Source organism: Thunnus maccoyii, chromosome 5 (genome assembly GCF_910596095.1).
Source record: "Thunnus maccoyii chromosome 5, fThuMac1.1, whole genome shotgun sequence".
In the NCBI taxonomy this organism is placed as follows: Eukaryota; Metazoa; Chordata; class Actinopteri; order Scombriformes; family Scombridae; genus Thunnus; species Thunnus maccoyii.
In genome coordinates, this window is record NC_056537.1 from 5775904 (window position 1) to 5796973 (window position 21070).

A 21070-nucleotide genomic window follows, 5' to 3' on the forward strand; every position below is an offset into this window, starting at 1 on the left:
ACTGTATAATGTTAGTATGTTGTGTGAATGTATGAAAAATATGGGATGTGTCGCATAACATTTTCTTATTCTGCTATGTAATCAAATGCTTCCCCTAAAATGCAGTTTCCTGTCAATGCTACAACAACTAGTGGCAAAAAATGGTTGGTTATCACTCCAAATTTCCATAAATATCCATTAGGGAGGAATTTTTCAACAATATATCAACAAGTATTTTCTCAACGTACTGGTGTTACAGTTCCTATATGAAGGATTTATTGTTGACTGGAATCTGTTTTAATGAATTCATTGTGATTCTTCCACATTGTCACAGAATGCGGATGCTGTTGTGCCACGTGCAGAAGAAGATAACGTGTCACTGTTGAAAAGAGCCATCGATAAAGGAGATATTGGGTCTGTTGAACATCTGTTGGATAATGGCAAGTACTCTCATCGTTACTTTATGACAGAGCAGCATTTCTTTTTTTGACTGTGTGGGCTTGTATTCAAATATAATCAGTGTTTTTATTGCTTTAATGTATTCATCCAGAGCAACTTAAAAGCTGTTAGTTTATGTCTATGTTTTACTGTGACAATATATGTAAGAGATACAAAATATGTATACCGTATGTACTTAACATTCCTTTACTCGGTTTTTCTTATTTCAAAAAGTCTTTTTTTTTTTTCAGAAACAGATGTTGCAGAAAGTGTGGGTCTTATTATAATCAAGGCTTTGTCGCATAATCGGACCAACATGGTAGATAAGAAAAACTGAATGGTTGAAATAATAGAAGGCCAATTTTATTAGACACAGTCGGAATATGTCATGTAGTTGATCGTGGAGCCCTGTGTAAAACAGTTTTGCCAGAAAGGGTTTTCCAGATTTAAGGAGGATAGAAAAAATAAAAAAAATTGAGCGAGAAAGCTCAAAGAAACAAGGGCTTATTGTGTGCATGTACAGTATGTATATCTGTCTGTGCACTTAAGGGGATAACCCACAGATATTTTTTTTAATGTGATTATTTTATTTCCCTATTTAATCTGATCCTTTCGGTGTGGACAGGCATGGATGTGGAGACCAGGCTTGGCTTTGAATGGACTCCTCTTATGTGTGCTGTCAGTGTGGCTAATTATGACCTAGCCAAAGTGCTACTGGACAGAGGGGCCAGCGCCAACTTCAGCAAAGGTCAGACCTGTATTGATCCTATCACAATGTTTGAAGAGGGGTGATTTTGCTTAATTAGACCTCAGTCTCATCAGGTTCATGGATGTATAAAAAAAAAATCTCATCAAACAAGATTAAGAGTCTACAATCATGCTAGCAGCTCTGTCAGGCTGTACAGCGGTACAGAAAGCTAAATGCTAACACATCTTTGTTGAGTTTGTTAGCATGCTAACATTTGCTAATTAGCACTCAGTGACCAATATAACATTTTTTCCCCACTGGTCCAGCAGCCAAAAAATGAAAATAACTATTTTTTTTCCCATAATTTTGGTGATTTATTCATTGCATACATAATACATAAAACAGTGAAGTTCTCTTTACATTTGGTTGTTTTCCTTTAGTTATGGATATGTAATGTTGATATATTACACAAATATGCAAAATATGAAACTAAGCACATATTGGATCAGTAAATTAATGGTGTATAAATGTATGTTTCTCCATACGTAGGGAGATAAGAGAGGAGAATTTATGATAATATTTCAGAGGATGGATGTCAAGAACTGAGAAAGTTATCAGATGCGAGCCGTGTTTTCATAAAACCCTTCTGATCGCAATTAATTAATTTCAAAATTTCATGGCAATCCATTCAACAGCTTTCAGTCTATACCAAAGTGGTGGACTGATAGACCGACATGTCCCTAAAACCATGCACCTAAAAATTGAGAAATGAAAACCTTCTGCAGTTGTGATTTTAGACATGAAAAATGTGGGGCAGATTGGATGATGTAGGATGGATGTGATTGAGTTACAACAACTTCCTGTTTCATAGTGAGACATCAAAATTCGCCGCATTGCCACCTTTGTAGTTTTTCATTGTAAAGGTCTTTAGATGACATTGACCAAATTTGAAGTCGCTTGGGTCAAATCTCAAGGAGGAGTTTGTTAAAATACAACACCTGCAAATGGCAAAAGTTGCACAGTAAATCCAAAATGCCTGACTTCCTGTTGGACTTTGAGTATAGCTCCAAGAGGCTTTTTTGTGCATCTGGACATGATACATGTGCTTAGCAAATTTCATTCATCTACGTCAAATTTAAAGGTCGAGGCTTTTAATTTGAAATTTTCTAGGGGACACCCTTGAGCCATTTTGCCACAACCAAGCCCAAGACCCACATATAAGATATCAAGTTTCAACACTTCTGACACGTGTGCCGAGTTTCGTGGAACAGCTTCCTGTTTCATGGTGAACCATGTGTGTGTCACCATGGCAACGGCATCAAGGTCTTACAGTTTACCTGACCAAAACTGACCAAACCTTTCGTGGTTCTGGTTAAGATGCTAGAAGTTGTTTGTAAAAGAACGGGGCCTATAACTTCCTGTTGCCAGTAGGTGGCGCTGTGACTGTGATTCAGTATTTGCCTGTGCATGCCTTCAGACTGGGACTCTTATCAAGCATGTGAAATTTGGGAGAGATATGACGATGTGGAGTTTGTTTTTTCATGGCAAAATGTTGAAATTTGCCACATCGCCATTGCAACGGTGTTCAATGAAAACTCACAGGCTTCACAATATGGCATCATCAAGGTCTTAAAGCTTTTTCTGACCAAATTTGATGTGGATCTGTTCAACCTGCCTGGCAGAGCTCGTAAAAGTACAGCACCTTTAACTTTCTGTCGCCAGTAGGTGGCGCCATGACTATGACTCAGTGTTGACACCCAAACCCAAAACCCATAAAATATTACATTTTCACCACTTCTGATGCATCTGCAAAGTTTCATAAGTTTTTGAGCACATTTAGCCCCTCAGAAATGGTGATTCTTTGGGGAGAATAATAGAGAAGAAGAAGAATTTCTTCAAATACAACAGGACCTTCACACCTTTCGGTGCTCGTACCTTAAAGATAGAGATAGACCAAAAGTCAGGATCTTTGTATATTATAGTATAGATTCTACAGTACAGAAAAATTGGCTACCTTATGTTCATAGTCTGTTTATTGTATTAGTAAAGATTTAAAAAAGGAATTAGAGATGTAAATTTATTGTATCTTTTAATTGTTGGTTTATATCATGATATACAATACAAGTGCCGGCACCGCTGACCTTTCTGTGATACCTCCCTCGCCATTTTCCAGAAAAAAAAAAAAAACTAGGGCAGATACTTTAATTAGGCAACACCATTACATCGCTGCCTTCCAGGCTTGGATATCAAACAGCCATATCTAATCCTTCTGACGGTCCCTGTTGTGTTGGTGTCCAGCTATCCTTCCCTGTGGCACCTTTTTTCAATTTCCTCACCTGCTACAGCCAAAAACCGGGGAACCAATTGGGCCGCTGCACCACTACGCTTCATCTGACATTACTTAATGGTGATGACGCCAAAGAGGAACTCTTGCAGAAACACACCACTGATCCTTTCAGTTGTTTTTAGTTCATGCACACTGCACCCTCATCTCAAAGCAAGAGAAATTGAAGGCATCTGTTGGATGGAGGTCAGTCTGGGTAAAATAAGCATGGGGGGAAGAACTCTTCCATGTTAAGAAGTCTTCAATAATATGTGCATAAAAGCATGAATCCTGTTGAAAAAAATGTAATTACAGTATTCCCCAGAAAGATGAAATGTGTTGTTGTTAGATAAGAGTTAGTGCAGTATTGACGTATTAAAATCTAATCTGTAGATGGAAAACTTAAGGTTGACTGACAATTCCACTCAAGTAAAAGCAAGAATCAGTCGTTATTCAAGGTTTAAGATTAGTTTGTCATTTTTTTGCGTATTTGCATACACAAAAAAAAACTAAATGCTGTTCCTCCCAGTCCACAGCAGTGCAACAACAACAGAAAGGATAAAGATATACTGTAAATCTAAAAAAAATTCTCTTTAAAATGATAAAAACATACAAATCCTGAGCAAAAAGAATGAGCAGTTAGCAGCACAGTGCATTAAAGTGCATGTAGAGAGAAAAGTACATGTCTCAGTTCCATGTAGACAGCTCTCGCATGTCAACGTGCGACCAGCACTGATTGGGAGTTATATAATCCATTTGGCTGTCCAGAGAACATTATGTTTCATTTTTTGGTCAAAATACGTTTGAGGCCTGTGCAGCAGACACAATAGGCAGCTTACTCAGTGATTTGCTGATATTGAGTACATGGGATAGAAATTTCAACATGACTACTAAGTTAAATTCCTAACTAAGGATTTCCTGTTAAGACCAAATCACAAAGCTGCTCAGAACAACTTTTAGTGAGGAGCTGAAAGAAGGGGCAGGGTCGACACCATTGCTATGGATGACATCGTGTTTCATGAACTTTATCACTATCTCTCCACAGTGACTGGTTGACAGGTGACTCGTCTGTGTCAGTGAGTGTTAAAGAAAATATTCATCAATTAACAGGAAATGATTAGATAGATGTTGATAGATGTTTTAATGCATTTTTTTTTAACCTTTTTTTGTTTTTAACTCAATGTGTGTCTGTTATGTCGGGTGTTTTGGCACTTACACCTTATGAGAAATGCCTTTTACTTCTAACAAGTGTATGAAATACATGAATGCTCAAATGACAAATAAAGCAAATCCTAATCTGAAGAAAATGAGGCCTGAAGAGTAATTTGATGAATAACTCTCACAGACGAAGGTTATATTCTAAATTCATCAAAGCTCTGAACTGCATTTTTTGCCAATGTCCAAGTAGTGGAGAGTTATGTTAACCATTATCTCTGGTGTTCTTGTATGGTTTTAATATTTTGGTACACTGATTGAATCCTTATTAACTCACCTGCCATCAAAATATACTTAAAAAGTTCATGATAGTTGACTTTTTCCAATATCCTGATTCAAGGAGACACATCACATGCATCTTGTAAGTAGGTATTGGTGACATAGGAGTACTCTGGACTACTTCTAACTTCTCTTAAACTTAGGAGCTACTTTAAGCAATAAAAATGCTTTCTGAAATACTTTTCCCACATAAACTTAGGAGTATTTTTAGGAGTTTCTCTTAACTCAGCCAGTTAGGAGCTACTTTTAGCCTTAGGATGTTTTGTGAATACAGCCCCAGATCCCTAAAGTCTTTTTTGTACATTCTGTCAATGTTGCTGCTGCAGCTACAATAAATTATTTTAAGACCACTGCCTTCTTTATTTTCCTGGGGATCCACTAGAAACCCTCCTATGGCCCCTGGAAGTCCTTTAGACCCCAGTTTGGAACCACTGCACTAGTCATGCTGTTGATATCTGATGTCAATTAATTCTCAGTCCAGAATGTAGAGTTAAACTGTGTGTGTGTGTGTGACTGATTTCACATGGTCTCAGCGTCTGATGCTCGAGGCAGGTGAAGGAAACAATTAAACAGGAGGGTGACGTGTGGTCACGTCCTGATGGCGCTTGTCCAAGCAACAAGGCTGAGTGGAGGAATGCATGAGTGATTGATAACGGTCACCATGCTGCTGTCATTCCCTCTCACCGATTCTCAGGCCAAGATTTATTTACTCCAGCCCTCTGCAGACGCAAACCAGGCATTCTGGTTTACACCCACACAGACACAGAATATAAACACACACACACATTTGCACACAGATATAGAGACAGAAATGCACAGCCACAAAGACACAGGAACCCACATACAGATGTAGAGGCCCAGGTATTTGTGCACACACATACACAGGAAAACACACAAATACACATTTAGATGCACACTGTGACACACACACAGGTTGGGGACTCAGTCATTGCCGGAACAAAACAGGAATTGAGTGCATTGCCATGGCTCTCAGACTGGTCTTATCAGGATAAGATAAGGAGACAATTCCTCTGATGTCATTTGGTCCCATAAAGTCCCCCACACTTCCTGATGCCAGATGCTATCCATCTCCATCACTGGGTTCTTTATTACAGCATGATGTATGGCTTAATTGTGATTTAAAAAGAAAAAAAAAAAAGATACTCCTTTTTCCTCTAATTTCTTTTGCTAAATAACGTAATTAGAATTACCAATCACAAACTTTTCATACCTTTCATCTGTTTCTATGATGCGTCTACAGAAACAAAAGTCCATCACTCTCCAAAAACAAACATGACATTGAGTGAATAACAGAGGGAATACTTGTCCATTGAGACAAAATGGTTGGAGCAACAAGGACATACATTTGCTGACTGTTTCATGGTTGACCCAACTGCATCATTATATTTTTGTACATCTGCTATGCTAATGAGATTGGACAAAGCCAACAGGGGCTATATTCTAACCCTAACCATAACCTTAACCCTAACCCTGTTAGGGTTAGGGTTATGGTAACCTTAACAGGGTTAGGGTTATGGTTAGAGTTAGTATGAATTCATACTACGTGTTTGGGCACATTGGTTTGTTTAGAAACAGCAGTCTCTGGAGAGTAGTTCTGTGTAAGGCAGAGGCCACTGTGCATGTGCAGGAACTTAGTTCATATAGTAAACAATTGATATTTTTCCATTTCTTTTCAACATGTATAAAGTTTGCATCAGAAAATGAAGCACTCTGTATAGGGATGTCAACGGTTAACTGTTGATCACTTAACCGTCGAGAGTATTTTTGACTGGTTATGCATGTCGGTCAATAGGTTCATTTGCATACAAACTCTGCTAACGGATAGACAATTACACAACATCAGATCTTTTTGAATGGATAAAGTTGTGTCGGTAAACTAAGGAGGGATTTTCCCAAAGGCTCATAAGAAATCTACTATTTATTTTGTCTGCCAAATGAAATTGTACCATTGTAACTTACTCTGCATTGTGAATGGTAATTCTCTCAGATTGATCCCGGCTTATTGCATTTTATGTAATTTTATCAAATGCACGTTTCAATAAGTAGTGCTAAACTAAATGTTTTCTTTAATAAAATAGAATTTTAAAATTGTTCAAATCTACACTAACGTATTTTCGTCCACAGATCATTGGACCGTGCTCATGGCCAGCTGCACGGCGTCTGCTGGTGAAGACAAAATCGCTCGCTGTGTGGAGCTTCTGCTTTCCAGAAACGCCGATCCAAACGTGGTGGACAGGTGAAGGGGGGTATTTCAGGTCAAAATGTTTATGGGCTTTTCAATACAGTACGCACCGTCACATCCCCATTGATGTAAGCCAAATCAAAACACTTCTAGACTTGACTTGAACAGGGGAGTAAAAAACAGAGGTGCTAGATCGAATTTCCTTTGATGGTTCTTGTTTTGTTTAGCTGCCATGTGGTAGCATTATGCACCACAGCACTCCATACAGTGTGTGTGTGTGTATATTTGTGCGTTTTGTTTGGAATGTCCTGTTATGGCATGTGCATGTACAGACTGGTATCAGACAGACAGACAAACAAACATTGAGTGTAACGGGTGGGCGAGAGGATTTTAGGAGGTTTTTTACAAGCTTGGATGGAACCCAGCAAACATGCTTTTGGTCATTTGTAGGTCATTAGTGTTCAAGGCATCTACTGTAGGTCAGAAGTGGGCTGGTTTTTGTTAAAGTGGGAGCATTTTTGAACATCCGGGTGACACATAAGCATGGTTTCAACTGAATTAACAAGAAAAACTCAAAGAAAAACGAAATACAATTATTTAAATCAAGATATCTACTGTAGATGTCATTCATTCAACCATCAAATCCATGCTGAACCACGAACAACCGGCTATTCATCAGAACTTTTCATCATTTACGGGTATGATTGTAAAAATATGCATTGTCTTTCCTCACTCCATGACAATTTTCTTGAAATTCATCTGATTTCCAAAAGCAGTTTTAGTGCATTTAGCTTTTAAGCCAAAAAAGATTTTTTTCTATCTTGCCTACAAATATGAGTGAAATGTACAGCAACAATGTCCAGCCATCACTCAATGGTGATAGGAAAATAGGAGAAATCTAGTGGCTTGATTGTTTAGTTTTCCCTAACCCCCCGCCACTCTATCTCTGCCAGCATGCCGTTACTTACTCGACACACACACACACACCACCTGAAACCCCCTGGTGACACACATGGACACGCTACAGCGTTAGGAAATTGATCGGTTCCTTCCCAGACAAAATATTTGAAAGAAGGTAACAAGACACAGAAGGATGGAGAAGGAGGGGGGGGAGGTGGTGAGGAGGAGGAGGAGGAGGAGGGGCCAACTGCCCCCAACATCCAGTGCGAAGAAGAATATGAGGTTCATGTGGGTGCAGCGGATAAAACCGCCTCCTCTTCCTCATCGCCTCCTACGTCTGAATATCAAACCAATGATTAACACCAGCTGCGCGTCTCTCAGTTTTAGTGTAAACAAGCATTCTCTGTCATCTCTCAAAGTCCTGCGAGAGCATGATGTGGGGTCCATTGCCTCCATGTGTCCCATTTTTTTGATCTTCACCATACTGATCTGTGTTGATCGTAGGTGCGTTAAGGCTGGAGCGTGCTTTTCTATGTTGCGCATATGTGAATATGAGACATTTGTGTGGCTGTTTATTTTACATTTGTGCATTTTTTTTTTTGTTTCTATTTTTGTTTGTTTACTGCTCTAAACATCCCTCCTAACAGGAATTGGATCAACTAATCGGCTTACTTGATGCACAGGTTTCCCCAATGCATTGTTTGAGGTTTGGGGGTAGGGGGGGTGCACGTCCACTCCTATGTAAGCCCCTATGATTACACATAACACCCTTCTCTCCTCCAGTCAGGCCTGCAGAGACATTTGCAGAAGCATAATTCCAGTTTAGACTTTGATATCCTTCTGCTTTGGACTCATAAAAGTTGGTCAAAAGGCCCCAAACATTTGGTAATGATTGTGTCAATACTCATCGTCTCCAACCAAAAAAAAAGTAATTGAAAGACTCAGAACGAGTCAGAACCTGTATAGATATGGGGTCCCTAAAGGCCTGACTGGAGACTTGAAAGCAAAAAAACTTTCAAATCTCAAGTCTTGAAAGAGCCAAATCCTGAACACGTCAAAAATATAAAATAAATAACAGAGAAAGGTTTTGTGTTGCCGCACAGCTGCCAACGCTGAGTCATTTGAATTCTCAGGATTCAGACAATCATAAAGACATGCATCTTGACTCACAATTCGGACTCGACTTAAAGTTCTAATAGATTACTTTGGCCACAGCATGTGTAGAATAATCATTAGGTATGATCAGGTAACAGTTGTATAGGTCATTTATTGATTGGACAGTGGCTGTTGTGCAAGTCGCACAAGATAAAAATGTGATTCTCACCAACATGAAACCAGCCAATAACATGTTGTCTGTGCATACTTTTCCCATGATTACTATTTCAACTCAAATGTTTGGACACTTGAATGAGAAAGTGCGTCCAGACTTTTGACTGGTATTGTAATCATTGTGAATTTTTTTTAGGATTCATTTTGTGGAAGTGATTAAGTGAGGTATTTGTAGAAGTCGTTCTTCATGCTGTCATGACAGCAGGAGCCATGTTTACTCTGAATTGTCTGTATATCGATCAGATGTCTGTTTGGGAACTGGCCAAAACTCACAGTCTGAAGGACACGCACGCATAAAATACACCGAAATAGACTGTGAGTGACCTCGTTACTTGTCTCCCAGCAAAACCATCCTTGGGAAAAAAAAAAAAACAACAGCACGGGACATGAAAGCTGAAATGATTGATGCTATCTATCCCGTCCTCTTGGGTCAAAGGGGAAGTGACTGGGTGTAGAGGAATGTAAATGCGTGATTGTCATACTCATCATAGTTATTCAGGGAACCGGCTCATTTATTTGAATTCACATGAAACATTAGCTTTTGGTTTCTTTTAGTTTATTCAAGTAAGATATAGCTGCCTGGATGATGTTCACAACCCACTGAGGTTCACACAGTTTCACACCTATTTAACAAATATCACCTCTGTCCCGGACACCTTTTAGTTAAACATAATATGTTGGTGCAAAAGTCAACACCTCTGTTGCAACACATTTGTACATCTCAATTCAGAGTGACAAAGCAAAAAAGGCACAACTCTACATGGCATCTATGTTTAGGAGCTATGACAATATATTCTGATTTGTCAGTCAAACACTGAGGTAGCTATTCCTGTAATGTCTCTGGTGGGATTTTGCATCAGTATAATTACCTAATTTGTTATATTATAGATTAAATTCCCCCGACATTCCCTTTTTGGTTTTCTTGAGTGCTTTCCAATTGAATTTCTAGGAAGCGTACTATATCATGATGTCAGTGTCGCAGTATAATATTACAAATACTCTGACTGAAGATTTTATATGTAAGATATGCTTTGGAGCATATTTTAACTAAAAATATAGAGGGGAAAACTTGCATAGTTTATCTTAAAGGTTTATTTCTATAGCTATTTTCAAAATAAAAATAAAAGCGTTTACAACCAACTCTGAATGTAATTATGAAAAAGATCTTGATTTGTCTGCTTCTCATTCTCTTTTTTAATTTTGATTTTCAAATTAAAACCCTTGCTTAAGAATAACACTATATTATTGTGTTAAAGAAGCAGTCATTGATTATTTCACTATATATAGATTTGAATTATATTAACTTCATATACATCATTTAAAGAGTTTAAATCTTGAGAAATCTGCATTTTATTCTAAAATTTTAGGGAAGTCCTTTGTTTATACAAAATGAATGTAAACAAAGATTTTACTGCAACAGAATCACAACTTAGATTTAGTGGCTTTCAAATGTTTGTCCATGTATTAAAAGCCAATGTATTATAAGAGCTGTCAATCAATTTGAGAGTGGTAATGCATTCCCATCGGTGTTTTTTTTTGTTGGGTTACCTATTTGTTTACATTTGGATTACAGACTGTGCCTTTAAATGCCTGCTGTGTGTCGCTCTCAAACAGATATACACATCAGGTAAAGTGATGAATCGCTCCTGGACTTTCCCAACCCCCTCTGGATTGACGTATTTTTCTCACCCACTGTGTTTGAGTCAGAATTAATAAGATACAGAAGTACTGTAGCGCAGGTTATTTATATACAGCTCTTGTTCAAATAGAAGCAAACATGTAGTTGCAACAGAGGATTAGCAAGAAAGGTCAAAGTTGTTAAAACCGGGTCATTCATTTAACAATTGTTGGCTTTCGAAGGACACATTGAACAACTGTGTTTTGTTTGTGATCTGTTATCACTACAGTAGATAAGCCTACACTTTATTATTGTGCTCAAAGACTGAATGAGTGTTCAACAGTGGAAAGATTTTAAGTGAAGTATCCTTTTAAGAGGGAAATCCATAGATCCATATATGTGAGTACATTAAGTTTCAGCCATAATGAAGTCTTGGCTGCAAGTCAGTTGGGACTCTTTCATGTGGATAGTAGAAACACAGTTTAAACAGTGAATGTGCTGAATCAGTGTACTTGTAAAGTCTATCATAAGGTGTTTGCTGCCCCCTGGTGGTTTTTCTGTACCTTTGTCACCACTCACAATCTCTTCATCGACCCCTCCACTGTCCTCACCTCTTAACTTTACAGTCACCATGAAGAAGTCCTCTTCTTTTTTTAACTCTGATTTCCTGTGGTCTACTTTCATCACCCCCCCCCAGTGTCTGTACTATTTCCACTTCTCATTCCTCTCCCTATTTTTCCTGCTCAATATCCTCTTCTACATTCCTATAATTACTTCTCCTTTGTTTCTATTTTCTGTCCTCATCTCCTGTTTGCTGTTCTTGTCTGTTGTCCCTTCTCAGGTCTCAAATGACCTGCCTGATGCTGGCAGCCAGGAACGGCTACAGTAAGGTCATCAACCTTCTGGCGTCCCACGGCACAGACGTCAACGTCCAGGATGGCAATGGACACACGGTGTGTCACAGTTTTTTTTTTTTGTTTATAGCAGGTTCCTTCAGTGGGAATCTGCAGATAGTCCTGTAGCTGATATTTGTTGGGTATATTTCATTTAGATAACCTTTTATATGTTTTGCTTTTTGTATAATAATCAGTATTAATATTTTCTGCCAGGCTTTGGCTATTGCAGTGCAGTATGGCAGAGAGGAGGCAGTGCTGAAGCTCCTCCAGCTGGGAGCAGACAAAACAATAAAGACGAAGGCTGGCAAGAGCCCAGCTGACCTGGCTTCCGTATTCAAAATGACACAGGTACCTGAAGTAGTTTTTTATGCATTTAGATAACACATATCTGCAATCAGTATTAGTATTTTTACTGTGCTTTTGGTTATCTAGAGTAAAGGTTTATTTAATATCAGTCTTGTCATTACAGAAAATAAAAGAAATGAACAGCATTAAACTTATCTTTAGAATATGTACTTAGTCTTATTTGAATTTAAAATATCATTTGGTCATTCAAAGTAGTTTTTATGTTACATGAATCTTACTGCTCTGTGACATTAATTACATACATCCTTGTGTTGTGCTGTTCAGGGAAAAAACATTTTACATAGTATTGACACTGACACTGTGTCTGTCTGTAGATATCCAGGATCCTGGCCTCTTCATCCCACGTCTCTAACGTCCAGGCTTTCAGCTCCATGGAGGAGACTCTTCCGAAGTTATTAAAGACTAACTCTGAACCTCCACCTTCCAAGGAAAGGTAAAACAGCCCCAGGGCTTGGGCAGGTTTGACAAAATCTATTCAGATCTAATCAGATTTTTTTGGGAACATGAGTTATGTGTTTGCACATGTAATGTGCTAGATAGAGTACTTCAATGGCAATCAGGGTTTTAGGGTTCTGATCAGATGAAGATCAGCTGAAGTGGGCAGGGGCATCTTAAAAAAAGTAAAAAATATGATGCTAAACAATTTATTGACGATCTACAAATTAGGATGGGAGTGAATATTTGACGCTGGTATTGTGGAGGATTAAGAATATTGTTTCCAGAGTCCAGGCAGCTAGAAACCATAGTGTGTTCATGTTTAAACTGCTGAGGTCACTTAGTGGGTAAAGAAATGACAGAGTTGCTGCATGTGAAGGTGTCAAAAACATGTCTGCACCAAAGCAGACAAGCTTAAATAATGCTACAATCTTGTATACAGGAGCAGCATTATAGTAAAGATTATACTGAGAGTTTTACAACAATCTAGTCCTCTGTTGCCTCAGCTGAAGACCAGCCACTGCAGCTTGTGTGCTTGTCGCCCCCTGTTGGGTTTTCTGTGAACTGGTGCCTGCACAGCAGGTGTTGTTGAATCATTGTACAACCAGACATAAACAATAATAAACCTCTTGCATGATTGTTTTGTCCATTCAGGCACAGCTGGGCAAGTATGATCAGCCAAAAACATTGTATTGTAGCAAGTCTGACATCAGGAATTACAGCCTGTCAGCCTGTAAACATTTTAGCTGTCTTTCTCTCATGTCAGCTACAAAGACATTAAAACCCCAGTTAAGCATTTCACATATTTTGAATGTGAGAGAAGAGAGGCTCATTCATAAAGTTTGTCATGTCAACAGTCAAACTGACGCTCTGTGTAGACTGCGGTTACTCTGATGTGTCTGAACTCAATGACATTTTAGCTGCACTCACTTAATCCCTAAAGGAGAAATAGATGTCTTTCCTTTTGCCAAACCACTTCTACAAACAGGTCAAAGGTTGAATTCAGGAACACTGGAGCTGAAAGAGATGTAGTTCATTGCTCAAGGACACTTCAGTAGGGTAGATCTTCACTGCTGTGAGGCTTTAAACCAGGCCTTGCACTTGAGGATGGTATCCCTTCTTTTTATGCTGCTGTTCAGCTTTTGAACAACATGATGCACTATACAGAAAGTCTAAATTCATACATGGTTTTAGTGTGATTACAATCCCAGCTGGTTCATACTTGAGTTGATACTGTAAAATAAGTCCATAGTTTTACGTCTTCGAGGTGAACTCTCTGCCCTCCTCAGTGTAACTAAGCTGGATGACCTCGAGCTCCTCCTACACGGCCTCGATCTTGGCTACCTCGCTGACATCATGAGTGTAAGTATGCGTGTTGGAATAGGATTTCAGTGTTTTTTTTTTCTCAAATATGTATATTTTTGCATGCACAGTGCCAGTTTCTAATGGAAGATTCCTGTTCTCTTATCTCACTGATGGCAAGATAGTGTGAGGAGATAACGTGCTGTTACACACAATACAATACAGTAATAGATCTATGGGTGACATATAATGATCTCAAATGTGTTGAGCGCAGCTGCATTATTGGAAGAATGACATTTTCATGCTTGGCAGCATGTCATGATGTGCAGTTTACATATTTTACTTGATACTTCATAATGGATCTAGTGTGCTGGATTGACTTGGCCCGAATTAAACCAAGGGTCAGCTCAAGTTTTAGACCCTATCTGATATATGAAGACTGGGTTTGACAGGTGCAGGTAGATTGGTTTCACTGTATGGCAAAGCCTCATGCAGGTACATCTGTTTCAGGCAGTGGGGTCAGGAGCAGCTTGTAGAAGTTTTGATTCGGTAAATGCTGAGTGATGTTTTTCGCTTTCTGACCTGGTTTTTCCACATACACACATGCACAGGAAAATGACATCACCTGGAACTACCTGTTGACCATGGAGAAGGAGGACCTGGAGAAGGTAGAAGATTGACTGTAACATCTGTGTGTCTGTCAGCTCTTTCGCACACTGTCAGTCTTCAGGGTGACCCAGAAAGAGACGAGGGTAGCTGCTGTTGTCATAGCTTTTTAAGGCCACGGTTTCAGTAGAGAGATATTGTGATAGATTAAACTGATAAAGTACTCTGATAAGCATCTCTCTTTGTTGGAAGTGTATTCCAGGATCATTCTTAGGATTGAGTGTATTTCTGTTAACATTGATAGACCGCCAATGTGTGATAAGAGGCAAATTGATGTTAATAAAGTGTAATGTATTTATAACACCTGGTCCACATTTGGGTCATTATTACAAAGACTTGTTGCATTTATAGTAAATGACAACTTCAGGTTAAATTCCAGACACTAAATATATTTTATGCTGACTTACGTGCACACTTGTATAAAATGACATCTAGAATTTTCCATTTGATGTAATGGTGCAGTGATGAAAAATGTATTACCTTAAACTCAATGAAAGCATCAGATAATCTTTGGAGAAAGCATCTTAATATATCTCTACACATAATCATGCAGTTTGCTAATTTTTTTTGAACATATAATAAGAAGGGAAGAGCTTTGGGTCAACAAAAAGGTAACAGCTTTTTTCTATCTGTCAGACTGGTATAACAGACCCAGTGGACCAACAGAAGGTTCTGAGTGCTGTGCAGCAGATGCACCTGGACAAAGTGGACCTGGACACAATCAGCCAACTGGGAGCAGCAGACATTGGGTAGGGGTTACACAAATCTTAATGCCAAGGCCGGTGGCAAGTAACATCTGTGTAGTCAGCGGAAGGGGATCCCAAATTACGTACTACGAACAGAATTCAAGGAAAACAGTGAGTCACGGTGTCAGTATGCTTCAGATGAAGTGCTTGATTGATCGTCGAAGTGTGTCATTATACCCCCCCCCCCCCCCACACACACACACACACACACACACAAACAACATCTCAAGTGTTGGAATTGGAAGGGCTGCATCCAAGAAGTTTTGTAACTATCTGAAACCAATAATTTGACAACTACACCCACTTTATACATTGATTGACCAGTATGGGATGGTGAGAAAGTCGGCAGAATTTGAGCCTTTTCCTCAAGCACTCTTATTTCATTCCTCACGCAACTACTATCGTTACTTTGCATGTGTATAAACCTAATGCAACACAATTAATGCCTTTGAGGAGAAACAATCCAAAACTGCATGCTGTTAACCCTATTTGTACAATTATTGGGTCTGTGGTCTCCCTCTGTAACGGTAGGCTTTTAATCATTCAGATGTGGTTAGATGACGTACAAAGTACAAATCATTCCATGCACTTCAACTTTCCTATCAACACTACTGTCCAAACATAAGAAATATAATGGTAGATGGAGGTGTCTGTGGAAAAAAACTTCCTTATCCTCACAGTATTTGAAAATCTTCGTTTGTTTCACTTTACAAAGAATGTCTGACAAACTGTCAGTCGCCAAAAAAGTATTCCACAACACAAAGCCAGACACAAAGTTGACTGTAGTAGCAGAAATTTAAACACTTGTCAGCCACACACCTTAAACCCTCCCCCACATCCAGCCCTCCTCCATCTCCCCGTAATGCTCCGTCTGTCCTCCCCCACTGGAAGTCGTCCATCAGCCCTATGAGCATCTCACTGTCCTAGCTCCTTATCCCCACCCCCCCCCCCCCACCCCCATAGCAGAGCCTTGAGCCAGGCCCTAATGGTTTAAGCGGAGCTGTAATGATTTGTAAGGTGAGAGGCGATGGGAGGTTGCAATGAGCAAAAGAGAGCCAGCGGCAGGGGCCAAACAGAGCCATCGCACCGCACCCCATCACTTCATGAATCCTCAAGCAGGACTAGGCTTGCTAGTTACACCCACCCTCGCCTGCTAGATGAGAGACAGTCCAATAGAGAGAGGGGAAGGTTAAGGAGAGGGATGGAAGAGCTCCTGAAGAGCTCCTTCAGAATCCCCATTTCACTCTCAAAAAAGGGAAATTATTAGAAAATTAGTCTAAAAATGTGTTCTTGTCATGTCGGGGACCAGAGAAAAAATAGACCTGAAGTAATAAAGTGTAACCTTACTTGTGCTGATGGACATGTTGCTGTATTAAATCCTTGGTTGTCTTTAATGTACTGAAACACTATGCTGTGCGGAAACTGAATTAGAACATTTATGACATTTACTCATCTGTCAGCTAACGAACGAACAAGCAACTAATAGTTGGGACTGTACCTGTGGAGCCCGATCGGACCCAAGAACTAAAATAGGGCCGCTGCATTTTTCCAGAATCCCAGGGCAGGTTGGGGTGGTTGAGGGCATCCAGATCAAGCGGGCCATGTCCAAAGCCGTCATTGCAGACAGCTTTTTGAGATTCTGAATGTCAGTGGTGTCTTTCAGGATGGAAACCCAAGAGACCACTGGTGAAGCTAAAGGTAAAGACTGAGCCTTTGGATGAGTTTGGGGAGGTCATGCAGAACTACTCGATGCTTTGTCTCAAAGACATTCTGGTAAATGTTCAGACAACAGAGGAAGGCGAGACAGGGAAGGCTGTGTGGGAGGAGAACTGCTGACCTTGACTGGCGATATTATGGACAGTGGATGGTGCACTTGGAGGAGCTCCTGGTCCTCTGTGAGGCAGTTAAAAGACCCAGAGGAAGTTTTGTCCAACTCTCTGGTGGAGGTCAAGAAGTTGGTAAAAAAAAAAAAAAAGAATCTTTGTAGGGATAAAGCATGTCAGACATAATAAAAAGGCTGGATGTTGTTGGATAGTCTTTGTGCGCCTCTCCAATGTCTTGTGGAGAATACTGCCCATTGACGAGGGAACTGGAGGACAGGCTCCAATTATCAGGGTATCACACTGCTCAGCCTCCACCGTAAGGCTTGTGCTGGAAAGGAACCTCAACGTGAACAGAATCCACATTGCTCCTCCTGGACCAGCTCCTCACTCTCACAAGGACTCAGGATGGGTTATGGAAGTTTGTTACCCCGGTCTGTATGTGCTCTGTACAGGGTCAGAGGGTAGGGTAGGGTCTATAACTGTGGTACTGTGTGGGTTGTATAACCAGTGAGAAATGTTTGCATTCTCACTAATAGGTTTTGAGTAATAGGTAACAGGTTATCTATTGTCTCACTATGGGAAATTTGTATTGCAGCCAGAGTTCACATGAAGACAGAATACAGAAGGACAACATCAACAACACATCAACACAATAAATCATAAAACTTGTACAGGGAAATGGAAATTCATACCAAGTACAAATGTGCAAGTGTGTGTTTTTAGTGAAGGGGAGGTATTGCATTATCGCAGAATAATGTAATAATCTCCAGGCACGGATGACAGTCTGCTCTGTTTCTATAATGGCTTCATTGGACTGCACCTGTAAGGCCACAGTGGTTTTCTGGGTATATCCAACTGCACAGAAAAGAACATGCTGGAGCATTATACATCTTGCCTTGTTAGGGAACGTCTTGGGACCCCCCCCTCCCCCTCCTGGATCATGAATGGATGTTTCTCTTGATAGTTAAGAGGAACAAACAATGCATTCAAAGTGGGATTTTGAGCTAATAACAGTTCAATAGTATTGGAAAAGTTGTCAACAGTTGAATCACTATCACTAGGTAGCAGGAAAAATATGTCTTGGTGTTGGTTAGCTACCAGTTTGGCAGGCAATCAACTGTCATTTTGGTGTCTTGTGTTTAAACAGGTCTTTCTGCTAGGAACTTGTGGCTCAGTGCCATCTCCAAAGGAAGTTGAAGAAGTGATGTGACTGAAATATTGCAGGTCTGAATCCTTCAACTCTTGGTAAAATGCAGTGAAAGCAAATATGAATCACTCTCCTCTATGCAATTAGCATTGAGCAAAGCACTTCTCAAAGTCAAGCAGGGTATTGCTGGAAAAAGGGCAGGTTTGTCCAATTGACTTTCCGGGGATAAATTAAGTTTAAAAAAGAGTGGCACACACACACCTTCCACCAACATTCCCATTTAACATAACATCGTTGTTTCCATCTACAATCCCTTCAACAATCTTCCCATCGGGGGCCTATCATCACTCTCAGCTCCCTAGATAAACTAACAGCAGGGAGAAGGGAGGTGAGGGTGCAGCACAGGCTGACTGACACTGTTTACTCGCCCCTCTGACAGAGTGTGAGGAGGGCTGGCTGCTCAGTCCCCTCACCAAGGGAAATGTACCATTAAGATAAGAGCTATCAATATCCCACAGGACCAGGGGATGGGAAGAGGGGAACGGAGAGGTTGATGAATATAAATAACTTATCATTTAAGGTGGATGTTTTCAGGGAGGGATGACAGCACGGGTTAGCATGGGGAGGAGGTGGGAGAAGGCTTGGCCACCTGCTCTGTTTTCGGTGAGGTGATCTTCAAGGAAATGCACGGAGAATGTTAACACAAAGTTTGGTCCAAACTATCAATCTGTCTACTCTGTCATTGCTGGGCATCTTCAATAGTCTTGCCTTGTTTTTATGATGTGGCCATCTTCTTTGGCCTCTCTTCTTAAAAAGTTAAACCCAACTGATCTTAGTTTTTAGGTTGTATGTCTACAGAAACTTGTATGACTTGACAGATGAGCAATGCATCACGTTCGTGTGCCCTCTCTCAGTTTTGCAGAGCTCAAGGTGACATCTTTTAATTGCTTGTTTTGTCGAACCAACAGTCCAAAACCCAAAGCAACAAATCCTCAAGTTTAAGAAGCTGGAATGTTAATTAAACATTTAAGGCATTTATGGAGGAACAAATGCTTGAGTATCAAAATTGTTGTGGATTGAATTTCTGTTGATTCTCATAGATTTTTTTTTTTTTTTACTCCATAACTTGTTTGCATTTTACAGGAGTGAGGAGTTGCAGAACTTCCTGATTAGTGTGATGCAGCAATGCTGTTACCTAACAGAAACCATTCAAGATGTCATCAGCCGTTTTCCCCGCCAAGCTTCTCAGGTATATGTTGTCTAGGGGTTGCCAGTTAGGTGTTGACACATTAGCCGCCAGTTCATGCTAGCTTGTTTACATTTTGGCAACAGAAGCACTAGTGGTGCAATTCCTTGGCCACATGCATGAAACAATATACAAATCATCATATTCTATCCAGCCATCCATTTTCCGCCGCTTATCCGGGACCAGGTCATAGTGGCATCAGACTGTCCTCCAGCTCATATTGAATTATGGAAATCATGGAGCTTATAATAAAGGCATGTTGATGTTATGTAGATACACCGTTTCAGATGGAGCAACATGCAAAGTAGGGTTGATTCTTAGAGCAGGTAATCCACTAAACTGCAAAAAAGCATAACTAATGATAGTCTAAAATAAACTACATTCAAATATATTTCATTTGCAATTTTAAGGCTGTGTCCCTTCCTGTCACATGACTGGGAAGAGACCAGGTGCCTTTATGTTCTCTTAACCTCTGTCCTTCTTCTTCTTCTTGGTCTCTTTGGTCCTCCATGCAGCTGGTCTTCTCACTAGACCCAAAGAAAGAAGCCCAGGCTGTCTGCAACCAGCTGGTGGTTCAGACTAAAGACCTGCAGAAGGAAGTCAACTGCCTACGCAGTCTGCTATGCCAGGTCAACACACACACACACACACACACACACACACACACATACATTGCTGAGCTCGTACTTCCTCCACTACGGATCACAAATTTGACCTGTGATGCAAACTGAGCTCCTTCGCTTTTGGTTACTGTTTCTCAAATGTTGATGTTAAACTGAGTTTACAGTAACATCACCTTGTCTAAAATTAGCTAACTTTGGCTTTTTCTGGGCCAATGACCACAGCAAGCCATCGGAAGCGGTGTGTCATGAAAGTTCAACCATATTCATTCTCTATGCGACAAGGCAGGCGCCAAATGCCGTACACAGGTGGCATGTTGATGCACATTAACACTCAAGAAAAGCAGCAGTTTCATCAAATTCATTCCCTAGATCGACCCTAGATATATTTTAACTACTCTGCCAAGACTATTTCCGCTGCTACTGGCATCATTAAATGATGCAACGCTACATGATGGGGTCATTTCTCTGCCAGCCATCCTCAAGTGAAGAAGGAAGAGACCCATCAAGTGGTGACAACAAGCACTTGAAATCTTGTTACAGGCCAAAAGTGATAAAAAATGTTTAGGGCTGCAACTATCTTTGGTTTTATTATCTTATCACATACATTAAGAATTTTGTTGTAGGTTAATGTGTTGATTATTTGTTTACTATATAAAATGTTATAATAGATTATTGTAAAAAAAAATCCCTTCAAAATTTGCCAGAGTTTAAGATGATGTCTTCAAATGACTTGTTTTGTCAGCCAGTCAGTGTTGAGTCAGAAAATCAGAAAATGTTGAGCATTTTCACTGAATAAATAACTGAAAGCACTAATTGATCATCGAAATCGGGGACTATATCTGCCTTAT

At 39.9% G+C, this 21070-nt stretch overlaps 1 protein-coding gene across 3 annotated transcripts in view; it reads left to right on the forward strand.

The window, feature by feature from the left end:
- The window catches only part of asz1 (ankyrin repeat, SAM and basic leucine zipper domain containing 1), a 28347-nt gene that overhangs the window by 2043 nt on the left and 5234 nt on the right, over positions 1-21070 (forward strand). For all 3 annotated transcript variants that reach the window (XM_042411125.1, XM_042411126.1, XM_042411127.1), the window contains exons 2-12: positions 314-419; positions 1043-1165; positions 7068-7179; positions 11814-11925; positions 12082-12216; positions 12549-12667; positions 13959-14031; positions 14583-14639; positions 15274-15386; positions 19497-19602; positions 20115-20228. In XM_042411125.1, the coding sequence (XP_042267059.1) occupies positions 314-419; positions 1043-1165; positions 7068-7179; positions 11814-11925; positions 12082-12216; positions 12549-12667; positions 13959-14031; positions 14583-14639; positions 15274-15386; positions 19497-19602; positions 20115-20228 (1170 nt within the window). The remainder of the gene's footprint in view (positions 1-313; positions 420-1042; positions 1166-7067; positions 7180-11813; positions 11926-12081; positions 12217-12548; positions 12668-13958; positions 14032-14582; positions 14640-15273; positions 15387-19496; positions 19603-20114; positions 20229-21070) is intronic.